The 21,151-nt window shown below is 38.7% G+C and overlaps 3 protein-coding genes across 6 annotated transcripts; all 3 read left to right on the top strand.

The window, feature by feature from the left end:
* The first annotated feature begins 4,194 nt into the window (after nt 1-4,194).
* Nucleotides 4,195-9,498, top strand: LOC113569069. The gene is made up of 5 exons (XM_035531989.1): nt 4,195-4,249; nt 4,379-4,732; nt 5,225-5,305; nt 5,869-6,207; nt 9,388-9,498. The coding sequence occupies exons 1-5, from the start codon at nt 4,207-4,209 to the stop codon at nt 9,471-9,473; spliced, it is 903 nt and encodes a 300-aa protein (XP_035387882.1). The 5' UTR covers nt 4,195-4,206; the 3' UTR covers nt 9,474-9,498.
* Nucleotides 9,499-10,386: 888 nt separating this feature from the next.
* On the top strand, nt 10,387-15,140 carry LOC113568821. 4 transcript variants are annotated; one of them, XR_004776713.1, is made up of 6 exons: nt 10,387-10,486; nt 10,652-10,999; nt 11,485-11,820; nt 13,005-13,146; nt 13,708-13,751; nt 13,866-13,902. XR_004776713.1 is itself a non-coding variant. In XM_035531987.1 (6 exons), exons 1-6 carry the CDS (start codon nt 10,429-10,431, stop codon nt 13,986-13,988), a joined length of 1,017 nt encoding a protein of 338 aa, XP_035387880.1. In that variant the 5' UTR covers nt 10,387-10,428; the 3' UTR covers nt 13,989-15,140. The 4 variants fall into 4 exon arrangements, 3 of the variants coding, with proteins under 3 accessions (XP_035387880.1, XP_035387879.1, XP_035387881.1); XM_035531987.1 differs by having other exon boundaries at nt 13,030-13,146; nt 13,708-13,742; nt 13,866-15,140; XM_035531986.1 differs by having other exon boundaries at nt 13,030-13,146; nt 13,866-15,140.
* A 1,395-nt stretch (nt 15,141-16,535) lies between these two features.
* LOC118242259 lies at nt 16,536-19,563 on the top strand. The gene is made up of 5 exons (XM_035531979.1): nt 16,536-16,675; nt 17,187-17,362; nt 17,725-17,841; nt 18,057-18,094; nt 18,869-19,563. The coding sequence occupies exons 1-5, from the start codon at nt 16,536-16,538 to the stop codon at nt 19,016-19,018; spliced, it is 621 nt and encodes a 206-aa protein (XP_035387872.1). The 3' UTR covers nt 19,019-19,563.
* The last annotated feature ends 1,588 nt before the right edge of the window (nt 19,564-21,151 follow it).

Raw genomic sequence — 21,151 nt, 5'->3', positions numbered from 1 at the left:
AAACAACAGGCCAAGTTACATGTTAACATAACATCCCTTCTTTGATATCACCTTCACAATTCTTGCATCCATTGAACTTGTGAGTTTTTGGAGAGTTTCTGCTTGAATTTCTTTGCAGGATGTCAGAATAGCCTCCCAGAGCTGCTGTTTTGATGTGAACTGCTTCCCACCCTCATAGATTTTTTGCTTGAGGATACTCCAAAGGTTCTCAATAGGGTTGAGGTCATGGGAGGATGGTGGCCATACCAGGAGTTTCTCTCCTTTTATGCCCATAGCAGCCAAGGACACAGAGGTATCCTTTACAGCATGAGATGGTGCATTGTCATGCATGAAGATGATTTTGCTACGGAAGGTACGGTTCTTCTTTTTGCACCATGGAAGAAAGTGGTCAGTCATAAACTCTATATACTTTGCCGAGTTCATTTTCACACCTTCAGGGACCCTAAAGGGGCCTACCAGCTTTCTCCCCATGATTCCGGCCTAAAACATGGCTCCGCCACCTCCGACGTCACAGCTTTGTTGGGACACGGTGGCCATCCACCAACCATCCACTACTTCATCCATATGGAACATCCAGGGTTGCACGGCACTCATCAGTAAACAAGACTGTTTGAAAATTATTCTTTATGTACTGCAACTGTTTCTACTTGTGAGCACTGGTTAGGGTTGGCAGAAAAGTAGGTTTATGCACAACTGCAACCATCTTGAGGTTCGCAGGACTCCAGAGGCACCAGCAGCTTCAAATACCTGTTTGCTGTTTTGTAATGGCATTTTAGCAGCTGCTCTCTTAATCCGATGAATTTGTCTGGCAAAAACATTCCTCATTATGCCTTTATCTGCATGAACCCGTCTGTGCTCTGAATCAGCCACAAATCTCTTCACAGTACGATGATCATGCTTAAGTTTTCGTGAAATATCTAATGTTTTCATACCTTGTTAAAGGCACTGCACTATTTGGCAGCAGAGAGAGCCTTTTTCTTTCCCATATTGCTTGAAACCTGTGGCCTCCTTAATAATGTGGAGCGTCCTTCTTAAGTAGTTTTCCTTTAATTGGGCTCACCTGGCAAACTAATTATCACAGGTGTCTGAGATTGATTTCAATGATCCAAAGAGCCCTGAGACACAATACCATCCATGAGTTTAAGTGAAAAACAAAAAGTTAAAAACAAAAGTTAAACAAAAAGTTAAATCTTTATGACACATAAATCCAATTTGTGTAATACTGTGGAATGCGGTGTAGACTAGCCTATACTGAAATATTAAACAGCTATCCTAACTAGACTGGAACAACAGAAAGAACAACAACTGAAAATGTAGGTATGTGCACATTCTACCCAGACCTCCCTCCTAGGAGATACAGGGGGAGCTGACACCTCGCCGGGCAACAGACCACAGAAGTACAGTTCAAGGTGAGAGACAGTCAAAACTAGAAAGCAGAGTGTATGCTTGGACGGTAATAAAACTAGGAAAGTCACAACACTGCAGTGCTAGTAAAGGTAACAAGACTAATCAAATGACAGATGTAACAAAGCTGACATGAATAAACAAAGCTAAAGAAAATGCGGCAATAATACTGACAAGTGGACAAGCAGAGGTGAAGGGCTGAGGGTCTAAGGAAGGACACTCAAGGGTTGAGGGTCTAAGGAAGGACACTCATGGCCCCTAACAGAGCCCTCCAGACTGCCATTAAAGGTGGAGCGCTTCCTTTTTGTTGATAACTCTGTGTGCCCATTGGCCAGATGATCTGGGTCATGTCAGGAGTCTGTGTGCGCATTGGCCAGATGATTTGGGTCATGTCATGTCATGTGATGTCATCATGAGTGATGCTTTAATCCACCTATGAGTAAGGATAGATGGCGATATAAGAAAAGAGAAAGAAGAAAAAGAAATACATGTGTGGGCATGGAGATGTTACAGTAGTGCACTGGTTTTGGCAACCCAGCAGTAAAATTTAACCAGGGCCTACTGATAGTGGACTGCTTATAATCCACACCATGTCTTCACATGTGTGAATAAACAGGCTGTACAAATACACCAAGCTGACAGAGGAAATGGACGAAAAGATAACTAGAACATGGGTACAGTAATGACAAACCATGACTTTCTTGAATGCAGGCAAAGAAAAAACAGGAAAGACTAGACTACAAAGAAGCCACACACAGGCTAGTAAAGGGGAATAAAGAGGCTAAAAGAAAATATTTATTATAGATTGAAAACCAATGTACTGTTAAGTACACAAGAAAAGTACATAGAGGCCTCCAGGACTGACTACAGCTTTCCTCCTAAACCCTTGTTTTTTTTTAAGACAAGAGTCTGTTTATAATGCCGTTACCCTGGGCCTGAACTACATGTTAAAGCATGCTGACAGTCCAGGCATACATGCAATAGTTCCATTTCTACTTTTAAACTCTGAAACTCATCTGTCCATGCCAGGCTTCCTGACAGACATGAAGACAGCTGGTGTGGCTCAGAAAACACACATCAGGTCTGCTGATCCTCAGTACTGATGTACCTGCACTTTGTGTTTTCTGGCCCCTTCTCTTTTCAGTCCCTATACCAACAACTGCACCCTCAGCAGTGTTTCGCCCGAGAACCAGATGTGATGCGTCTGCCTACCTAAAGGAGGTCAGGTAGTGTGTTGGTGTGTTGTGTGATGATGCAGCTCCAACAACCTTCTGCTCAACACCCTAAAGTCCTTACGTTGGTAAGTAAGGTGGATGTAGGCTTTAGATAGATTGCCCCCTACCCATGCCTCCTTAAAATGAATGGTTCTGTGGTTTCTACCCATGGAGTTCCAGGACTCCACTACATCCAGTGACCCGAGGAGAGCAGAGCAAAGCATGCCTCTTACTAAAGCAGCTGAAACAAATCGAACCTTACGACTGCAAAGTGGATTAATCAGGACAGCAGAGTCTTGAAACATACTTGTAAAATTGTAACTGACCCCTCTCCCACTGGGCACTGACATGAAAAAATCTCATGCCATCAAATCTAGTACAACTAAACACAAGCCAAACAGCTATTTTTCTCAATTGTTCTAAAGTGCTGCTTTTCTTAGGGATTAAACAGATGTCATGGTATGGCCCCTTCTCACAATGTCTCCCCATGTGTGTTTGTTTGTGTGTGTATATGTTCGTCCATGTGGCCACACCCTCCCTGTGTTCCACACCTGATCCTTGTTGTGTCATTAGTATGCGTGTATACATGGCTGCTGTTTATGTGTGACGAGTGTCTGTGTTTCACCATGATAGCCTGTGTTCTACGTCTTTGGTGGTTTGTATGGTAATAAACGTATGTCTGCACTTTATGAAACTTGTCCCCACATCCTACTTTACCTACCCTCCTTACAACAGACTACTATACTCAAATGGAATAACTGAAATAAAAGTATAATAGTATTGAAATAGTATAATTTAGTAGAAAAGTGAGTGAAATAGACAAAAATAATTTCATCAAGGTGAATTTGCTTATGATCATTAGATGTTAGGCTGGAGATGTTATATAAGTGTGCATAGCTTGCATTTATTACAGAAAGAAGCTTGCAAGGGGGCATCCTGTGCAGAACTGGTGCAGAACCGTCTCTCTCACAGACAGTCCTGGGTAGTAGAGCCTGTTTTAGGGCTTTTTGGGGGCTTTGGCCTTGTCATCTCTGACATTTCTTATTTAATACAAAAATAAAGCAAAGCAAAAAAAAAACCCAAAAAACAAAATTCCATTTGACTGTTCTTCAGGGTTGTTCCTATTACCACTGCAATTGTCACCGTGTTACACTGTCATCATTATACTTTTGTGCTATGTCAGATAAATAAAATTAATGATCAAAAATAATTGATAGGATGAGTTAAAAGGAAGAGAACAAAAATAATAAAACACTATTATTTTAAAATTAACCTTTTTAAACCTTTACTACAGTTTTAAGGGGGAGAACATTTATCCACAACGGTTGTATTTAATGTAGGAGAATGTTTACATAGAAATTAACTAAGAAAACACATAATAGAGTAGCATCTCTACTGCTGTTTTTTTTTTTCCATTCTTCTGCTTGGCAATGTGGGTAACAAGAAGAACATGGGAAATTTACAGGAACTTGTGTCAGCCAATGAGATCAATACCTTAATGGCTCCAGCAACAGAAGCCCTTGATACTCTTGTCAGCTGGTTAAATCTGTGCATTTTGCTTTGAGCAGCCATCGATTCTCCCACAATTATGACCCAAGTCTGGATTCTGAGTTTGGCTTTCCACAACATATGTAAGTTTTACAAACCTTTCACAGAAAAAGATTGCAAATATTTTGTTGCTTTTTAGAGTTACTATTAGATCTGTTTCTTTGAGATTTGTCATGCTTGCTCAGCTAAGTCAGGTCAAACCTCATTTTTAGGTCAGTCAGATGCTCTGACACTTTATCAGCCTCCATATGTCTCAGCTAAGCCTGGGGAATCTGTCACACTGCAGTGCCCATTTGCAGGAAAGAAAAACAGTGGGGAAGATATGCTTTGGTACAAGCAAATACCAGGACAAATGCCTCAGGATATTGGAATGCAGGGAGCATGGATGGATGCCACTATTATTTTTCCTGCGTTCAACAAATTTGGCTTTAAAGTGGAAAGGACAAAGAGCAACATTTTTCTGAATATTCCAAATGCTACTACAGATGATGAAGGAACATACTACTATGGAATGCTTCTGTCCAACAAAATTACATTTTCCACTGGACCCTTTTTGACTGTATCAGGTAATAAAGCAAATAAATTTTATCCAACCACTATTAGATGCTTTTCTTATAGGATAATTTTTACACATTTGTAATAATACTCTGTACAGAAAAAATCCCTAAGTTATCAGAGGTAATTATAGAACCCTTTTTGCAAATATGATTTGCAGAAAAGAAATAGCTTATTTTATGTTTCCATGTTTATTAGGGCAATAAATATTTAATTATAAACATTTAATATATTGACCAGATCATGCAGAATTAAATATATCAGTGGTGCACAGTTGGGGAGGGTTTCCCCAGGAGAGTCAGTGTCTCTGCAGTGCACCGTTGCAAAGAAGCACAGTGCAGAATCCATGGTCTGGTACAAACAGACTGGGGTGCAGATTCTCAACATTGCGGTACAGAGTCCACTCATGGAAGTCATCATTTCATCTGAGTACAATAAGTCACACTTGAAGCTAGAGAGGACTAAGACCAACATTTCCTTCTCTATTCTACATGCTGCTAAAGACGACGGAGGACTTTACTTCTGTGGTGTAGTTCTGATGAAAACCACTGAGTTTTCCACTGGAACCTTTTTAGCTGTGACAGGTAGTCATCTAATTTTTTCATCTAAAGTCAGATGACTCTTGCTGTTTTTAAATCCCTCTTCAGGATTTAGTTGACAGAGTGCTATAATTACTAAAGATATGATACAGTGCATTTATTAATACTATTTATTGCTGTTAGCACAAAATGCAGTGTCTGTGCAGTGCAGTAATCTCTACCAGAGCTCTTTGGCAGCCTTTATGGCATCGTGGATTAGGGTTAAAGTCCTTTCTTTATAAGGTGCTTTAAAGATGGCAAAATTACCAGAGAATCGTACATCCTATGTATTATTTACACTGATTTAAAGTTGAGTTGGATTCTCTTTTGAACGGTTGGATAGCAACTTTTCTGTAGTTACGCAATGACTTATTTGTCAAAACTATGTCTGGACTGCAGTACAAGCTGAATAACGTTTAAAACAAGTAAATAAGTTAAGACCTCCAGAGAGCTCTGTTAGATTGCTTTACTATAAATTGGTTTATGGCTCTTACTGTACTGTACATGGCTATTGCTAGTATATTATGTGTGTATAAGGGACCTTACAGAATCTCTGTTATTTCAAAAAGGCAATCCAAAATTAACCATATCGGTGGTCCAAAGTCCAGTGTTGGGGAGGGTTCCCCCAGGAGAGTCGGTGTCTCTGCAGTGCACCGTCCTCTCTGAGAGGAGAACAGCAGAACTCCGAGTGCTCTGGTTCAGAGCTGCTGCAGGAGACTCCCATCCTGAAATCATTTACACTCATCACAACAGCAGCCATCAGTGTGAGATCAGCTCTTCTCCACACAGCTGTGTGTACAACCTCTCCAAGAGTGTCCTCATCCTCTCTGATACTCTAAGTGCTTACTACTGCACTGTGGCCACCTGTGGTGAGATCCTTCTTGGAAATGGAACAACATTGAGTCTGAGTAAGTGTTTAAATATGTTACTAAGATGTTTTCACAAGTAACTTCAAGGTATACAACATCAACTAAATGCTTAAATGTAAGAATTACATTTACTGGGGTTATTCACAAAGAAATAAAATTTCTAAGGTTTTTTCTGATATTTTTTAAGTATTATTACATGTGTGGTCTTGAATATTTTACACAAATGTTTGATCATTTCTGGATCAAAATGATGTGAATTGTATACCATCAGCAGACATGCTATAATCTCAGACTTCTGCAATAGGATTAACTGTTTGTATCTTTTAGAACCAGCTCTTTACAGAGAAATTATGGTATGGAACATTAGTATTGATAAGAGGTATTGGTATAGAGGGACGCAGACATTTGATTATGACCGTCATATGACACGTGCTGGATCATCACAAAGAGCTGTAAATCAGTGCTGCTGGTATTAGCCTATATGCCCTTCTGCTTGCTGTCATGGACAGTTCTGTAGTGTTCAGTACAGACCATAGAAACACTTCTTATTTAGTGTTGATGATGTTCACTTAAAATTAATTGTCTCCAGGCTGCACAGTCTCTGTTATATGACTACACACATATTTAAAAAAGCCACAACAAAATTAAATAATAATAATAATAATAATTATTATTATTATTACCTCTTAACAACAGCTCACCCAAATCTATTGTTCAGGCAACAGTATTTTCAGAATTCATGTCTTGCAGCAAAGCCTGTGGATCCTGTAGTGATCCAATAGTAAATAATGATTGTGATTATTGGTGACACTTGATGATTGTGATGGTGAGGTTGGCTGCACAAAGAGCTTCCTGGATGAACATTTGAGATCTTACATGTGTGCTTCTGCTTACAGTTTTGCTCATTTTTATATCAAAGCCAGTCCTCTGGATCCTCTAGCAATCTTACTGGGAGCAGCTCTGGGAGTGTGTGTGCTTGTCATTTCTGCTCAAGCAGTTTTAAACCATAAAAGGAGAAACTGTGAATACCGTAGTGATGAGTGTTTATTAAAGCTTTGCACCTAAGTCTTATACAACACCTGAAAGTGAAAGGATTTGTTGCTCAAAATGATTCCTTATTAAGTGGTTTTAATAAAAAGATTGAAAAAAGGAAGTGAGAAGTCAAAGAATTTCCCTTTGTCCCACTACAGTGAGACCTCAACAAGATACTTCAAAAAAGAAACCCACCAGTCAGGTAATGCACAGGCAGGTGAACATGTGCCACACCTGTACACATGAAGAGTCGCGATCACAGTCACAGCAGCAATCCTGTGGCTCAAACAGTGCTTTCATAACCTTTCATGTGCACTCCATACAGGACCACGATGTTGAGGAGCTGAATTATGCTGGCAAAAAAATTCAGTGAGAGGAAAGCCAGACGAGGGCAGGAGAAGAGAGGACAGCCTGAACACAGCGTGTACTCTGAAGTGCTGTACTCGACTGTTACTGGCCATAAACTAGTTCATTAGCTCTCTGTCACTCGTTCCCCAGGTACGAACAGTTTGGGGAAATTCTGCCGCCCATGTACAGCACATCATTAGCAGCATGTGAGGCCTCTCTGAAGGAGAGCTCTTATAGGACAGTTTAGAAGATGACACGAGGAGTTCAAAGTTTATTTGTCACATACAGTCATACACAGTATAACTGGCAGTGAAATGCTTTTTTGTGACTGCTCTGACCGTGGCTGAGGAGAGATACATAAAATACACAGAACAGGACAACAGATGCAGATTAATGAATAAATAAATATGCCCAGATGAATAAAGAATGAAGAGGGAATGTATGAATATGCATATAAACAATGTACAATTTTTCAGTTTTTACCATTTACAATTTTACAGTTTTTACAATTTCCCTTTTTTTAGTTTTAACAGTTTCTTGTGGTGTTATCATGGTTATCATATACAGAGTAGTCTCATCAGTTCCATCAGTTGCCCTGATTCAGAGCCTGAATGGCCTGCAGGAAGAAGCTCCTCCTCAGTCTCTCTGTGTTAGTCTTCAGGGAGTGAAAGCTCTTCCCTGACCTCAACAGAGAAAAGAGGAGGAGCACGTGAATGGGAAGTGACAGGAAAGCTCTTATAAGAACAGCCAATCAGTAGATGGTACTACAAAGAGAGGCAGCGAATCAGAATGAAATGAGAGTTCTGGAATTCTTCATGTTCTCGCCAACATTTTTAAGACAATGAAGGTTTGATGTGGAAGTGGGCGATCCTGAATTGTAGTAATGCTACTTATGACACTGTTGTAGGTCATGTGTGTGCTTTTGCTGCTCTGAGAGTTGTAACTTGGCCTCTGTGGTTTGTGGTCGAGAGCAGCAGGATAAGGAAACTGAGAGGCTGAGCTCAATGCCCATAACAGCACTCATGAACGCTGCCGTAGCTGCCAAGACACTACTGCTAGTGTGGGACCTACACACAGATGCATCAGTATCTCTACTAGGTTTTCAAACTTGACATAATTAATTATCGTCTACAATAATTAAAAATGTCTTAGTAGTTTAAATGCACTCACATTTGAAAAGCTTCTGTAATATATAGAAATGAAACTGACAGAAATTATTTTTTTCTCTCAAATAAGACTTGCTGTTGGAGCAATATTTTTATTATAGTCAAGTTGTGTAGAATGTTATGAACCCCAGTAACCACTCTCAGCCCTGCACAGCCACGCCCACTCACCCCAGATCTGACTCACCAGTGTTCTAGCACACACCTGATTCTCATTCGCCTCTTTACTGCCTCCCTTTATAAGCTTCCCTCTCCCGCGTTCACATCGAGAAGTATTGCGAACACTATGTGGGATACCGAGACCCCCAGACTCTGCCCCGTGTTTCGACCCTGGACCAACCCGACCTCGCTTACCTGCCTGATTCCACAGATCTGTTTGATTTCTGAAAATAAAACCTGGTGCAATTGGATCTTCTTCTGTGTGTGTGGGTGTGCAATCGTTACAAAGAATAAAAGAAAATGAACAAAAACGTGAATATAAAACATTTTTGACCACACGGGATTTTTCTATTTTGGAATTATCTAATGGTCATGGTAGACGGGTCCCCTACTGGGAGAGACACACCCCCTCCAGACCAGGACCGTACCACTTGCCTTCCCCACTCACGATCACCTGTCCTCTGACAGGAGACACCTGTGGCTCATTTAACACTGCACCCTATTTACACTCCTACAGGTTCGGAGGGACAGCGCTGCGCACTAGCGGACAGAACCACGATCGTCTGTTGGTGTAACGCTGCTCCGATCCTGGAGACTACCTAGACTCGTCATTGCTACATTAAAGATTATGAAAAATAAAGTTCAACTTCACCTCTTGCTTCCTTCATGCCACCCACATCAAAATAATTTGTGGCTATATATCTGTTTTTGTATATTGCAAGTATTTCTGCTGAACTAGAATGTTTTTTAATGTATTGTGTACTAAACATATTATTGCTTTAGCCCAAGATGTAAATCTGTATTGTTGGTTAATCTCATAATCTCATAATATCATGTTTACCATCATAGGCAGTTCTGCAGTGTTCATGCTGATTTAAACATATGAACTCCAATGACAGTCAATCTAACACTATCAGCACACTATCAGCTCAATATAGCATGCTAAGTGATCCAGGACACAGAGGTCTTGAAGGAAAGTTTGCAAACTAAATGTATTGATGATCTTGTTTACATACAACTGGGGACACAACAACAACAACAACAAAACAACAACAAAAAGTATTTATTCAAGAATAGTAAACATTCATGAATATACAAGTAGCTACCGGAAAAAAGCTACTATTCTCTGCTGTTGCCTCTGATATTTATATATTTGGCCTATTTAAAGATCTGTAATGTGATAGGATAAAAATACTTTACATATGTAATATATATGTAATTAGTTATCATGATTCAATTGCATTTTCTTACAATTTCTTTAATTTAACTAAATTGTAATTTGTAATAAATTGTAATACATTGTAATTGTAATTTTAATCAAATTACAATTGTAATCATTGTATAAATGACACAAGACAACACAAGACAATACATCTCCTGGAGTGCTTTTTTGACATCTTTTCACCACTGACTTCTTGTGGCCAAACTGGGTTACAAACAGGTAGGTGGAAAGAAAATGTTAAGAGATCTCGTGACTTGTGGAGCCCAGTGAGGTGAACATCTTGAACATCTTGCAGCAAGTGCCAACAATGTCAGTGCTGTCTCCTCATTAACAGTAATGTCCTTTATGAGAATGACTCCAGTCTGGATTCTTATTTTATCTCTTTGCAAAACACGTAAGTTTAAACTTAACTGATGTTTTACAAGAGGGCTACAGATTGTCAGATGTTTTTAGTCATCATAAATGAACACATTTGATGAGTCTATGAGTTCAGTAAACCTTTGTTATTTCTTCCCTTGTTGGACTTCATCTGACTTTGCATGTGACTTTTTTTTTTAAGCTCTGGCTCAAGCTGTGGGGTTTTACCAAACATCGTTTGTCTCAGTGAAATCCGGACAAGCTCTTACACTTAACTGCACATTTCCACATGACTCTCGTATTAATCTTGTAATTTGGTACAAACAAAGATCAGGAGAGATACCTCAGGAGGTTGGAAAAATGTTAGAAAAGAGAGATGCTGAAATTTCACCTGAATTTCTCAGTTCAGGATTAAAATTGGAAGGTATCTTGAATGGCATTTCTCTGACAATTCCACATATAAAAGCTGAAGATGAAGGAATGCACTTCTGTGCAATGTCTACCTGGAATACAGTCACATTTTCCACTGGAACATTTTTAGCTGTGACAGGTAATAAACAAATTCTTCTATGTCTTTAATAGTAGAATTTCATGCATTCTCTGCTCTTTCTGAATGATATCGCCTAATAAATTTATCTCAAGTCTGTTGTATTACACAGGTACATATAGATTGTGCGCTATTATATAAATCAAATGTTGTGTTTTTTTATATTGCGACTATGTGATTTGTGCATATAAGGACTACTGACTACACTGTCTGATGTAGTTTACTCCTATTCAAATATAAGACTATTATAAGATTTATAAGTAACGAAATTATTAAAATACTACAATTAAAATATTATAAAAAGGTACTGTTATTGGTAATTTCTTGTATATTATCTTGTATATGTCTAAGGGATCTTAAATAGTCTGTGTTATTTCAAAAAGGGAATCTAGAATTAACAATGTCAGTGGACCAAAGTCCAGTATTTTTGTTTCCATGTTCATTAGACCAATAAACATTTAATTAAAAACATTTAATATATTGAACAGATCATGCAGAATTAAATATATCAGTGGTCCAAAGTCCAGTGTTGGGGAGGGTTCCCCCAGGAGAGTCAGTGTCTCTCCAGTGCACCGTCCTCTCTGAGAGGAGAACAGCAGACCTCCGAGTGCTCTGGTTCAGAGCTGCTGCAGGAGACTCCCATCCTGAAATCATTTACACTCATCACAACAGCAGCCGTCAGTGTGAGATCAGCTCTTCTCCACACAGCTGTGTGTACAACCTCTCCAAGAGTGTCCTCAGCCTCTCTGATACTGGCACTTACTACTGCGCTGTGGCCACCTGTGGCAAGATCCTTCTTGGAAATGGGTCGACAGTGAGTCTGAGTAAGTGTTTAAATATGTTAGTACACATTTATTACTGACATGTGAATGTGATCTTGAAGGATTTTCCACAAATATCATCAGATGTGTTGCTGTAGTATCAGTATTTGGCAGTAAGACAAGCTGATGGAATCATTAAGAAAGTTTAGAACAGCACATCAAGTAAATGAAACATTAATGTCAATAACATGTACAGAAGAAGCCAGACATTACAAACACAACCCAGACATTATAGACACATGTGAACAGGCAAAACCAGACATTATAAACACATGTGGACAGGCAAAACCAGTTATTCTGTTGTTGAAAAATTGAGAACGCCTAAGCTCTTAGATAAAATATACAGCTCCTTTATTTGTGAGTTAAACTACATGTACAACAGGGCCATGCATTACATGTGCATGAGAAGTACATTTTGAGATGTTGGTATTGTACATTTGCCAATTAGGTTTTCCGTTTTTTATATGTAAATGCAACATTAAATTTTACTTTACCTATTTCAAATAATGATGATGATGATGATGATGATGATGATGATAATGATTTTCACTACTATTACCACTAATACACTTTAATTGCTTTTGTTTTGGGCAGTGAAGCTGATGTGATATTTGTTAAAATATTAATTACAATATTAATTATAATAATTAAATAAAAATGATTATAATTAAATAAACATATTATAATTAATATGTATTTTTTAAAACAATCTTCATACATGTAACCCGGGAGGCTTGGAAGGATGTACAAACGAACCGTGTAGAACATGTTGACGTTTATTTAACACACAACAGGAAGACAGTGCAGCACAAAGGCTAACGTAAGGTCAAACACGGACAAATATCAACGACAGAACAAAACTTTATATACATGCACAGTAACGACATAAAACGAGGAACAGGCGTGATACACGGGAAGGGCGTGTCTATGCAAATGAACACACACACACACAAACAGCGAGACGTCTGGGGGGAGGGAGCCGTGCCGCATCAATATACAAACATGCACAGTGTCTTTAGAATTCTTTACAGAATCCATTGACATCCCTTTTATTTGTACTGAATAATAAGAATATCTGGTTAAATCACACAGTGCAGAGCCTTGTGGATAAAGTACATGTTGTTAAAACCACCAATATATCAGTTTTTTTATGTGTCTGACCTTATCCCAAGTTCTTTTGTGTATAGTTTTTTCAGAATTAATGTCTTGCAGCAAAGCCTGTGGATCCAGTAATGATCTTCCTGGGAGCAGCTCTGGGAGTGTGTGTGCTTGTCATTTCTGCTCAAGCAGTTTTAATCTGCAAAAGGAGAAACTGTGAACACTGTAGTGGTGAGTGTTTATTAACATGTAGCTAAACCTTATACGACACCTTAAATTAGATTAAATTACATTTGTATGTGGTCATATGTATCTCATATTCATATTCATTATGTAACGTTGTCGCTGGCCCGAGTGGCGATGGGCATGGAGCAGGACGCACAGACTCCCTCGATGTGAAACATTTATTGACATAAAACATGTAGAACAGTGGCACTCACACACAACATTAACGACAGACATGACTTATACATTTAACTAAACACAGGCTACAATCACATCTAATAAATGACCACTTATGTATTTTACATACATCAGCAGACAAACAATGACCATGCACTGATGGGGGTTTAAATAGACAAACACACATGGTACAGGTGCGTGTCTTCACGGGGGTGTGGCTACAAACATGGGTGAACCCCTCTGCATGCGGCAGGCCATACCACGTGACTTGGGGGGGGGGGGGGTTCCCGTGACACATTATACATAATTACTAAATAGATAATTGCTATAAGGGATAAAGGAGACAACATATCCTAATCTAGCCATTGAATTGCACTTTTTTTATTACAGTGAGAATTAAGCAAGCTGCTATAATAAGGAAAAAGGTGAGAGAGGTATGAGTCACACAGCCATACATACATGCCATGTCTTTATATATGAAAGAATCAAGGTCACAGTTACACTGCAGTGTCACTGGTTCTGTTTGACCTCCTATGCCCATCCCACAGGACCCTCAATCCTCAGAGCTGAATTATGCTGCATTACATTTCAATGAGAGGAAAACCACAAGAGGCAGAGAAAAAAGAGGACAGCCTGAAGACTGTGTGTACTCCACTGTTACTGACCAATGAACTAATAGCTCTCTACTAGCTGTACCTTAAGTAAACATAATTTGGAAACCTTCAATACTATGTACATCATTACTGGGACATTCTGTACTGGAGACTGACTGTTATATGAAGCTTATCTCTGAAGGAGTGCAGCAAGAGTACAGTTTAAGACCCTGTACCTTGTGCAGAAGTTAGAGGGAAGTGGGTGGTAGGCTTTTATAATCTAATAGAAACAGACGTAACAAGAGTACACGCCTGGAGACATTTAATGATGTGTTGTAAGTTCACTGCAAAAATGTCTCCCACAGACAAGGTGAGGTCCACAGGCTTTCCTCTAAACTTGCCTAAAATTCCCTCCTGTCACTGTATGTAGTTGTGCTGAAGAGGCTGAGCAGGATGCGGGGACGAATTCGTCGAACAAACACATACGTTTATACAAGCATAGCATGCAGGCTATTGGGTTCAAACATCGACCCACAAAGACTCAAACACAAGACCTATATGCACACATGCTAAAGTTCTGCTGGAGGTGTGACAGAGCTACAAAAAACAAACAAGCAGCTGAAACAAATGTCAGTCTATCTGACTGTTTCAGTCAACATCCCTATTTTGAGCACTTCTTTTATGAGGTGTTGGTTTAGTTTACAAATTTAAAACTCAGTTTGTCCCCACCCAAATATGTTTATGTTCCCACCTACATTTAAGCAAATTTCTCTCACAGTTTTCTCCCAGTGTCTGATTTCATTACAAGATAACATCTGGCTACAAAAGGCAATTGTTTGGCTTTCTGATCATTAAATCATTTTTTCGATAAACAGATGTATCATTCATTTCAAAATGAATGAGAAGTTTTTATCACTGAGTGGTCACCTAAGTCTCTAAGGGAACAAAGTTTTGATGTAAAAGTTTGCAGTATTTGCTATGTTACTATATAGCAAAAATTTGAGAAGTTTACTATATAGAGAAGTTTTGAACAGAATACAACTCTTTATTTATGAGAGTGCTTGGCTTTTTACCATTTTGGAATTGCATTAATTTTGTAGACACTCATCCATTCTTGTACAGTCTAAATATTTGGACCAATGGCTAAAGTGATTTTTCAGAGACATGGTTTTAGTCAGTGGTGTGCTTCTGGCTATATTTGCTGAGCACCTAGCACTGTAAATGTGTAACCTTGACTTTAGCCTACATGCTCCTGTTTTTATCATACATGCTTGTGTAGTCTTCCTGCTGTTTTAAACTTGCTGACTCCATTAACAAACAAACTACAAGATTCATATTTCCAGTTGATGATGTACATGTAAAGTGCCACAGAATATATCCGTCCTGAGAAAAACTTGAAAGCTTGAAATGGCCACAAAGATTTTACTTGCCAAGATAAAGTGATTCACAGTGTGACTATTTAAGAATGGTAAACATCCATAAATACAAAGTTAAGCTCGGGAAACAGTTGATATTTCTGTATGGCATCTTTAAACCAGACAATTTCTCAAGTGACATGAAAACAGATTTTTTCAGTTTCTACAATATTTATAGATTTCTTAAGTCAATCATGTGTTATTTTATTTATTATATGTGTATTTTTCTATCCCAGTTCAATTGCATCTAATTCTTTCTTTTGATAAAATTATTGTAATAAACCTCCTATGTTCAAGTGTAACGTGTGGTGGCCCGAGGCGAGGGGCAGGACCCACAGACTCCTGCGACTGGGACATACATTTATTTACAGATGCACATGGAACGATAACGGCACTCACAAGCATTACAAATGTTAATACGAACATGAAATGGTTGACAGTAAACTAACATGAACACAGTTAACAATATCGAAAACTTATAACATTACCATGGATCATTACCATGAAACATCAACACGTTACATCCACACGCTACATCAACAATAACCAACACTTTACACTCTTTGCCATGGGTTTATATACATTTAGACAGAAGAGGTGTAGGTGTTTGCAGGTGTGGTGATGAATAGAACAGCCCTCCCACTGTACATGGCAGGCCCAACCACGTGACTCGGGGGAGGCAAGCGTTCCGTAACATCAAGACAAGACTTCTACCAGAGTAGCTTTTTTCACTTTTCACCATTGACTTCTGGTGGCCAAGCTGTGTTACAAACATGCAGGAGGAAAGAGGTCTCATGACATGTGGAGACCAATGACGTGAGTCCAACAAGCAAAGCCTATTTAGAGCTTTTAACATCTAACCACTTCCAAGCAGTCTGACCAAGTGTCAATCTAAGAATGACTCCACTCTGGATTTTTATTATACCTGTCTACAAAATATGTAAGTTCTGAAGGCATGTTTACTTAAAAGCTTTATAGAAGCTGTTCTTTAGAGTAATTGCTATTAGATATTTAGCTATTTGAACTTTTTAATTTTTCCCATTGTGCTCATCTAACTTACATTTATTTTGAAGCTCTGGCTCAATCTTTGGGGTCTTACCAACCATCATTTGTCTCAGTGACAGCAGGAGAAGCTGTTACGCTTAGCTGCACATTTTCAGACAATGACCACAGCAGTTTAATGGTTTGGTACAAACAAAGAATGGGAGCGATGCCTCAGGAGGTGGTAAATATATTAACAAATGAGGCTAAAGTCGCACCTGAGTTCCACAGTTCCGGGATCAAACTGGAGAGAATCTCGAGTGGCATTTCACTTACAATTCCTCATATGAAAATCAGTGATGAAGGAATGTACTTCTATGGAATGTCTACCTGGAAAAAAGTTACATTTTCCATGGGAACATTCTTAACTGTGAAAGGTAAAACAACACAAACCCCTAATTCAATGTGTTTAAAGCCATGCAGGTAGAAATTTTAACTGGAGAATTTTCTATTATTCTTAGAAAAATGTGATTTTACAAAAGACATTTTAATTTTGATGATATTAGTTCTGCAATAAGACTGTTTTGCTTATTATTTTTATCTACATTTTGTTATGTATAAAATATTCATCTTCAGTAAATACATGCAGAGTTGATGGCATGCTCTGATGTACCTTAATGGTCCAAATATGTATAAAATTATTTACATCCTTTCAACTAGGTTGTGCTCATTTAAACATATCGGCGGTCCAAAGTCCAGTGTTGGGGAGGGTTCCCCCAGGAGAGTCAGTGTTTCTGCAGTGCACCGTCCTCTCTGAGAGGAGAACAGCAGAACTCCGAGTGCTCTGGTTCAGAGCTGCTGCAGGAGACTCCCATCCTGAAATCATTTACACTCATCACAACAGCAGCCATCAGTGTGAGATCAGCTCTTCTCCACACAGCTGTGTGTACAACTTCTCCAAGAGTGTCCTCAGCCTCTCTGATACTGGCACTTACTACTGCGCTGTGGCCACCTGTGGCAAGATCCTTCTTGGAAATGGGACGACAGTAGATTTGAGTAAGCATCTAAATACTTTTTGTTATTGTATGAAATTCTTAAAATTCTATATTCATTGGTCATGTGATGAAATACAGTCACAGTATTAAATATAAGGCTAACATTAATGCAGTGTTGTGCAAACTGAAGTCGTTAAATCCATCATTCTGTTAATTAGCAGCACTGAGCTGTTCAGTGACACCAAAGACTATTTTGTTCAATTGGTTTGATATTTACAAACAGATTAAGATCACGTGTGGCCTATTTGTGTGTTTGCAGATTATTTATGATTAATGTGTTAGAGCTATCTCAGATTTTTACCTTGACACTACCACAAGAATAGTAACACTTCATGCTGTTTTGTGATCATTCCTTTTCTACAGCCAAGACTGTGAGTCCTGCAGTGATCTGGCTGGGAGCAGCTTTGGGAGCTTGTGTAATTGTGATCTTTGTTCAAGCCATTTTAATTTGTAAATGGAGAAATTGTCGACCCAGCAGTGGTAAGTGTTCATTAAAATAACTGAATATGCCTTCTCCGTTTGAAAAAAAAAATGATATGTGACATTTTAGAATTATATGTATTTTAAGAACCATATATTTAAATATGTCAATAAAAAACAATGTGCAATGTTTTATTCAATAAGGTAAAATATATATTCACTACACATAGTGAAACCAGATAGATGTTTGTTTGTTTTTTTGTTTTTTCCTCCAGAGAAACAAAGCACTGCTACAGTGAGAAAAATCAATCAGGTATATCTTATACATTGTAATTTCATATTTTGTAATATTTTTTTGTGGAAATGTGTGCGAATGCTCTGGTCTGCTCTTATCACTTTAAAAGCATTTAAAAGCAGTAATGTTATGCTATGTGAAACTTGTTTTGCTCAAGTTTCAGAGGTAGCATGGAGATAAAAGTGGTAGGTCAAAAGTGAAATATTTTTGTGAAAAAAATAGAAAGGAACCTTGAGGAGCTCAACTCCACTCTCTGCAAGTTCTAATCCCAGAAAAACACAATGCATGTTCAAACTGACAGCAACAATTACAGTGAGTAAAGGAAACATGCATTTATAATTACAGTTACAATATTTATATGGCAGGAGAAAGTTTAATTGTAGAACTAAATTTTTTATAGTACAGCTGAATCTAGTTGTAGTCCCCTTTGTAATGAAGGAAAATATATAAGGGTGTTAGGTGAAGTGGGAACCTCACAACGTTCATGCTCTGTAGCATGCAAGTAATAAAACAACAGACATATGTGCCATTTTTGTGATGCACCATTCTGCTTACTGAGCTGATTAAGCATATTAATGAAGGACAACACCCAGCTATTTCATCTAGCTCTTTCACCCAGATCATATGGCTGGAGTGCACATGGATGGATAAGCCTGCTTGTATGTGAACAGACCTTTAAAATGACTTGTAGATATGCCCTCCAGACCCTGCGACAGGTAACAGCAAAGGCACAGATTGGTGAAACGTCCCGATGAAGGCACAACCTAAGTCTGTTTGTGTTCATTGCAATAGGACCATGATAGTGTGGAGCTGAGTTATGCTGCCCTGCGTTTTAACAAGAGGAAAACTGGAAGAAATCACAGGGAGAAAGAACAGACTCAAGACTGCATGTACTCTGACATCAGATGTCCTACTGTTACTGACCAAATCTTATTTGATTAAATCTCTTTGCCCTGCTGATGAGCATAATTTACAAATTTAGCAAGTACTGCCTTTACACAGCACCAGTTCTGCTTCACAGTGTGTAAAATGTTTTAATTTTTATTTGGGAAAATATTGACTAGAAATATTTAAATCCCATGCATAGTCTCCGTCCACGTCTATAATTTGATAATTTGGTTGTTTAATATGCAGACATCAATGACATGCACATGCATTCCTTTCCTTAATCAACACAGGCTTTTGCAATCACAGTGTTCAGCACAAACAGACTGAGAGTCGGTGCTGGATTCTTAAATATGAAGCTCTATTTGCTGGTAGTGAGATGATGGTAAAGTGATAATGTGACTGCTTACACATGCCCGAGCATTCAGTGAGCTTAAGCTAATGATGTGCTCTTATCTGTGCTTCTGATCCTTCTGCACACTCTACTGAAAAATGTATGTACAGATATAAGGGGCAAATGACTGATCCTAAGAAATGTAAATGTAGGATCCAAAAATCAAATTGTGCTCTGTTTATGACAATCTCACCCTGAGGCCACACTATTAATAAATATTATCTTGTTTTCAAACATGGAGGAACTGCTCATGTCACGATAAAAATAATAAATTTATTTCATAGATCATTCTTTTGAATTGTCTGTTTGTTATTCTATTTGGTGGGTGGGTGGTGGTTGTTGCGGACCTAGGAGTAAGGTTATGAACCAAAGAAAAAACAAACAAACAAACAAAAAAAACAACACAATTTACACCGCTTTCTGAATTATTATGCAAATTATATTTTTATCTGATTTTCATAAATGGTCAATGCAAATGACAGTCAGTATAATTTTCAAGTCATTAACCGTTAGTTTAAATCAAATTTTATTGAACAAACCTCCTAATGATAACAGTATTTTTTCAAAAATAAAGAAACTCAAAATGCACTGTTCCAAATTATTATGCACAACAGAGTTTCAAAACATTTTATAGGTTGTAAAGAACTGAAAATGGTCATTTGTTGAACTTGCAGCATTCAGAGGTCACATTTACTGAAATCAAAAGCCGTTTCAATAAAAAACAACAGGCCAAGTTACATGATAACATAACATCCCTTCTTTGATATCATCTTCACATTTCTTGCATCCATTATACTTGAGTTTTTGGAGTGTTTCTGCTTGAATTTCTTTGCAGGATGTCAGAATAGCCTCCCAGAGCTGCTGTTTTGATGTGAACTGCCTCCCACCCTCATAGATCTTTTGCTTGAGGATACTCCAAAGGTTCTCAATAGGGTTGAGGTCACGGGAGGATGGTGGCCATACCATGAGTTTGTCTCCTTTTATGCCCATAGCAGCCAATGACACAGAGGTATTCTTTGCAGCATGATATTGTCATGCATGAAGATAAGTTTGCTACGGAAGGTTCTTCTTTTTGTACCATGGAAGAAAGTGGTCAGTCATAAACTCTATATTCTTTGCCGAGGTCATTTTCACACCTTCAGGGACCCTAAAAGGGCCTACCAGCTCTCTCCCCATGATTCTGGCCCAAAACATGACTCTGCCACCTTCTTGCTGACGCCACAGCCTTGTTGGGACACGGTGGCCATCCACCAACCATCCACTACTCCATCCATGTGGACCATCCAGGGTTGCACGGCACTCATCGGTAAACAAGACTGTTTGAAAATTATTCTTCATGTATGTTTGGGCGCACTGCAACTGTTTCTGCTTGTGAGCACTGGTTAGGGCTAGCAGAAAAGTAGGTTTATGCACAACTGCAAGTCTCTTGAGGTTCGCAGGACTCTAGAGGCACCAACAGCTTCAAATACCTGTTTGCTGTGTTGTAATGGCATTTTAGTAGCTGCTCTCTTAATCCCATGAATTTGTCTGGCAGAAACCTTCCTCATTATGCCTTTATCTGCATGAACCCGTCTGTGCTCTGAATCAGCCACAAATCTCTTCACAATACGATGATCATGCTTAAGTTTTCGGGAAATAGCTAATGTTTTCATACCTTGTTCAAAGCACTGCACTATTTGACATTTTTTGGCAGCAGAGAGATCCTTTAGCTTTCCCATATTGCTTGAAACCTGTGGCCTGCTTAATAATGTGGCACGGCGTTCTTAAGTAGTTTTCCTTTAATTGGGCTCACCTGG

This window comes from Electrophorus electricus, chromosome 12 (genome assembly GCF_013358815.1).
Source record: "Electrophorus electricus isolate fEleEle1 chromosome 12, fEleEle1.pri, whole genome shotgun sequence".
Lineage (NCBI taxonomy): Eukaryota > Metazoa > Chordata > Actinopteri > Gymnotiformes > Gymnotidae > Electrophorus > Electrophorus electricus.
This window is presented reverse-complemented; position numbering and strand designations above follow the sequence as displayed.

Coding starts and splice junctions, on each gene's coding strand:
- LOC113569069 (XM_035531989.1), top strand. CDS start 4,207: ATGACCCAAGTCTGGATTCTGAGTTTGGCTTTCCACAACATAT. Junction 4,250..4,378: donor TTTGGCTTTCCACAACATAT/GTAAGTTTTACA, acceptor CCTCATTTTTAG/GTCAGTCAGATGCTCTGACA. Junction 4,733..5,224: donor ACCCTTTTTGACTGTATCAG/GTAATAAAGCAA, acceptor ATGCTGCTAAAG/ACGACGGAGGACTTTACTTC.
- LOC113568821 (XM_035531986.1), top strand. CDS start 10,429: ATGTCCTTTATGAGAATGACTCCAGTCTGGATTCTTATTTTATCTCTT. Junction 11,821..13,029: donor TGGGTCGACAGTGAGTCTGA/GTAAGTGTTTAA, acceptor AATGTCTTGCAG/CAAAGCCTGTGGATCCAGTA. Junction 13,752..13,865: donor TAAGGAAAAAGGTGAGAGAG/GTATGAGTCACA, acceptor CCCATCCCACAG/GACCCTCAATCCTCAGAGCT.
- LOC118242259 (XM_035531979.1), top strand. CDS start 16,536: ATGCCTCAGGAGGTGGTAAATATATTAACAAATGAGGCTAAAGTCGCA. Junction 16,676..17,186: donor AAAATCAGTGATGAAGGAAT/GTACTTCTATGG, acceptor CTCCCATCCTGA/AATCATTTACACTCATCACA. Junction 17,842..18,056: donor AAATTGTCGACCCAGCAGTG/GTAAGTGTTCAT, acceptor TTTTTCCTCCAG/AGAAACAAAGCACTGCTACA.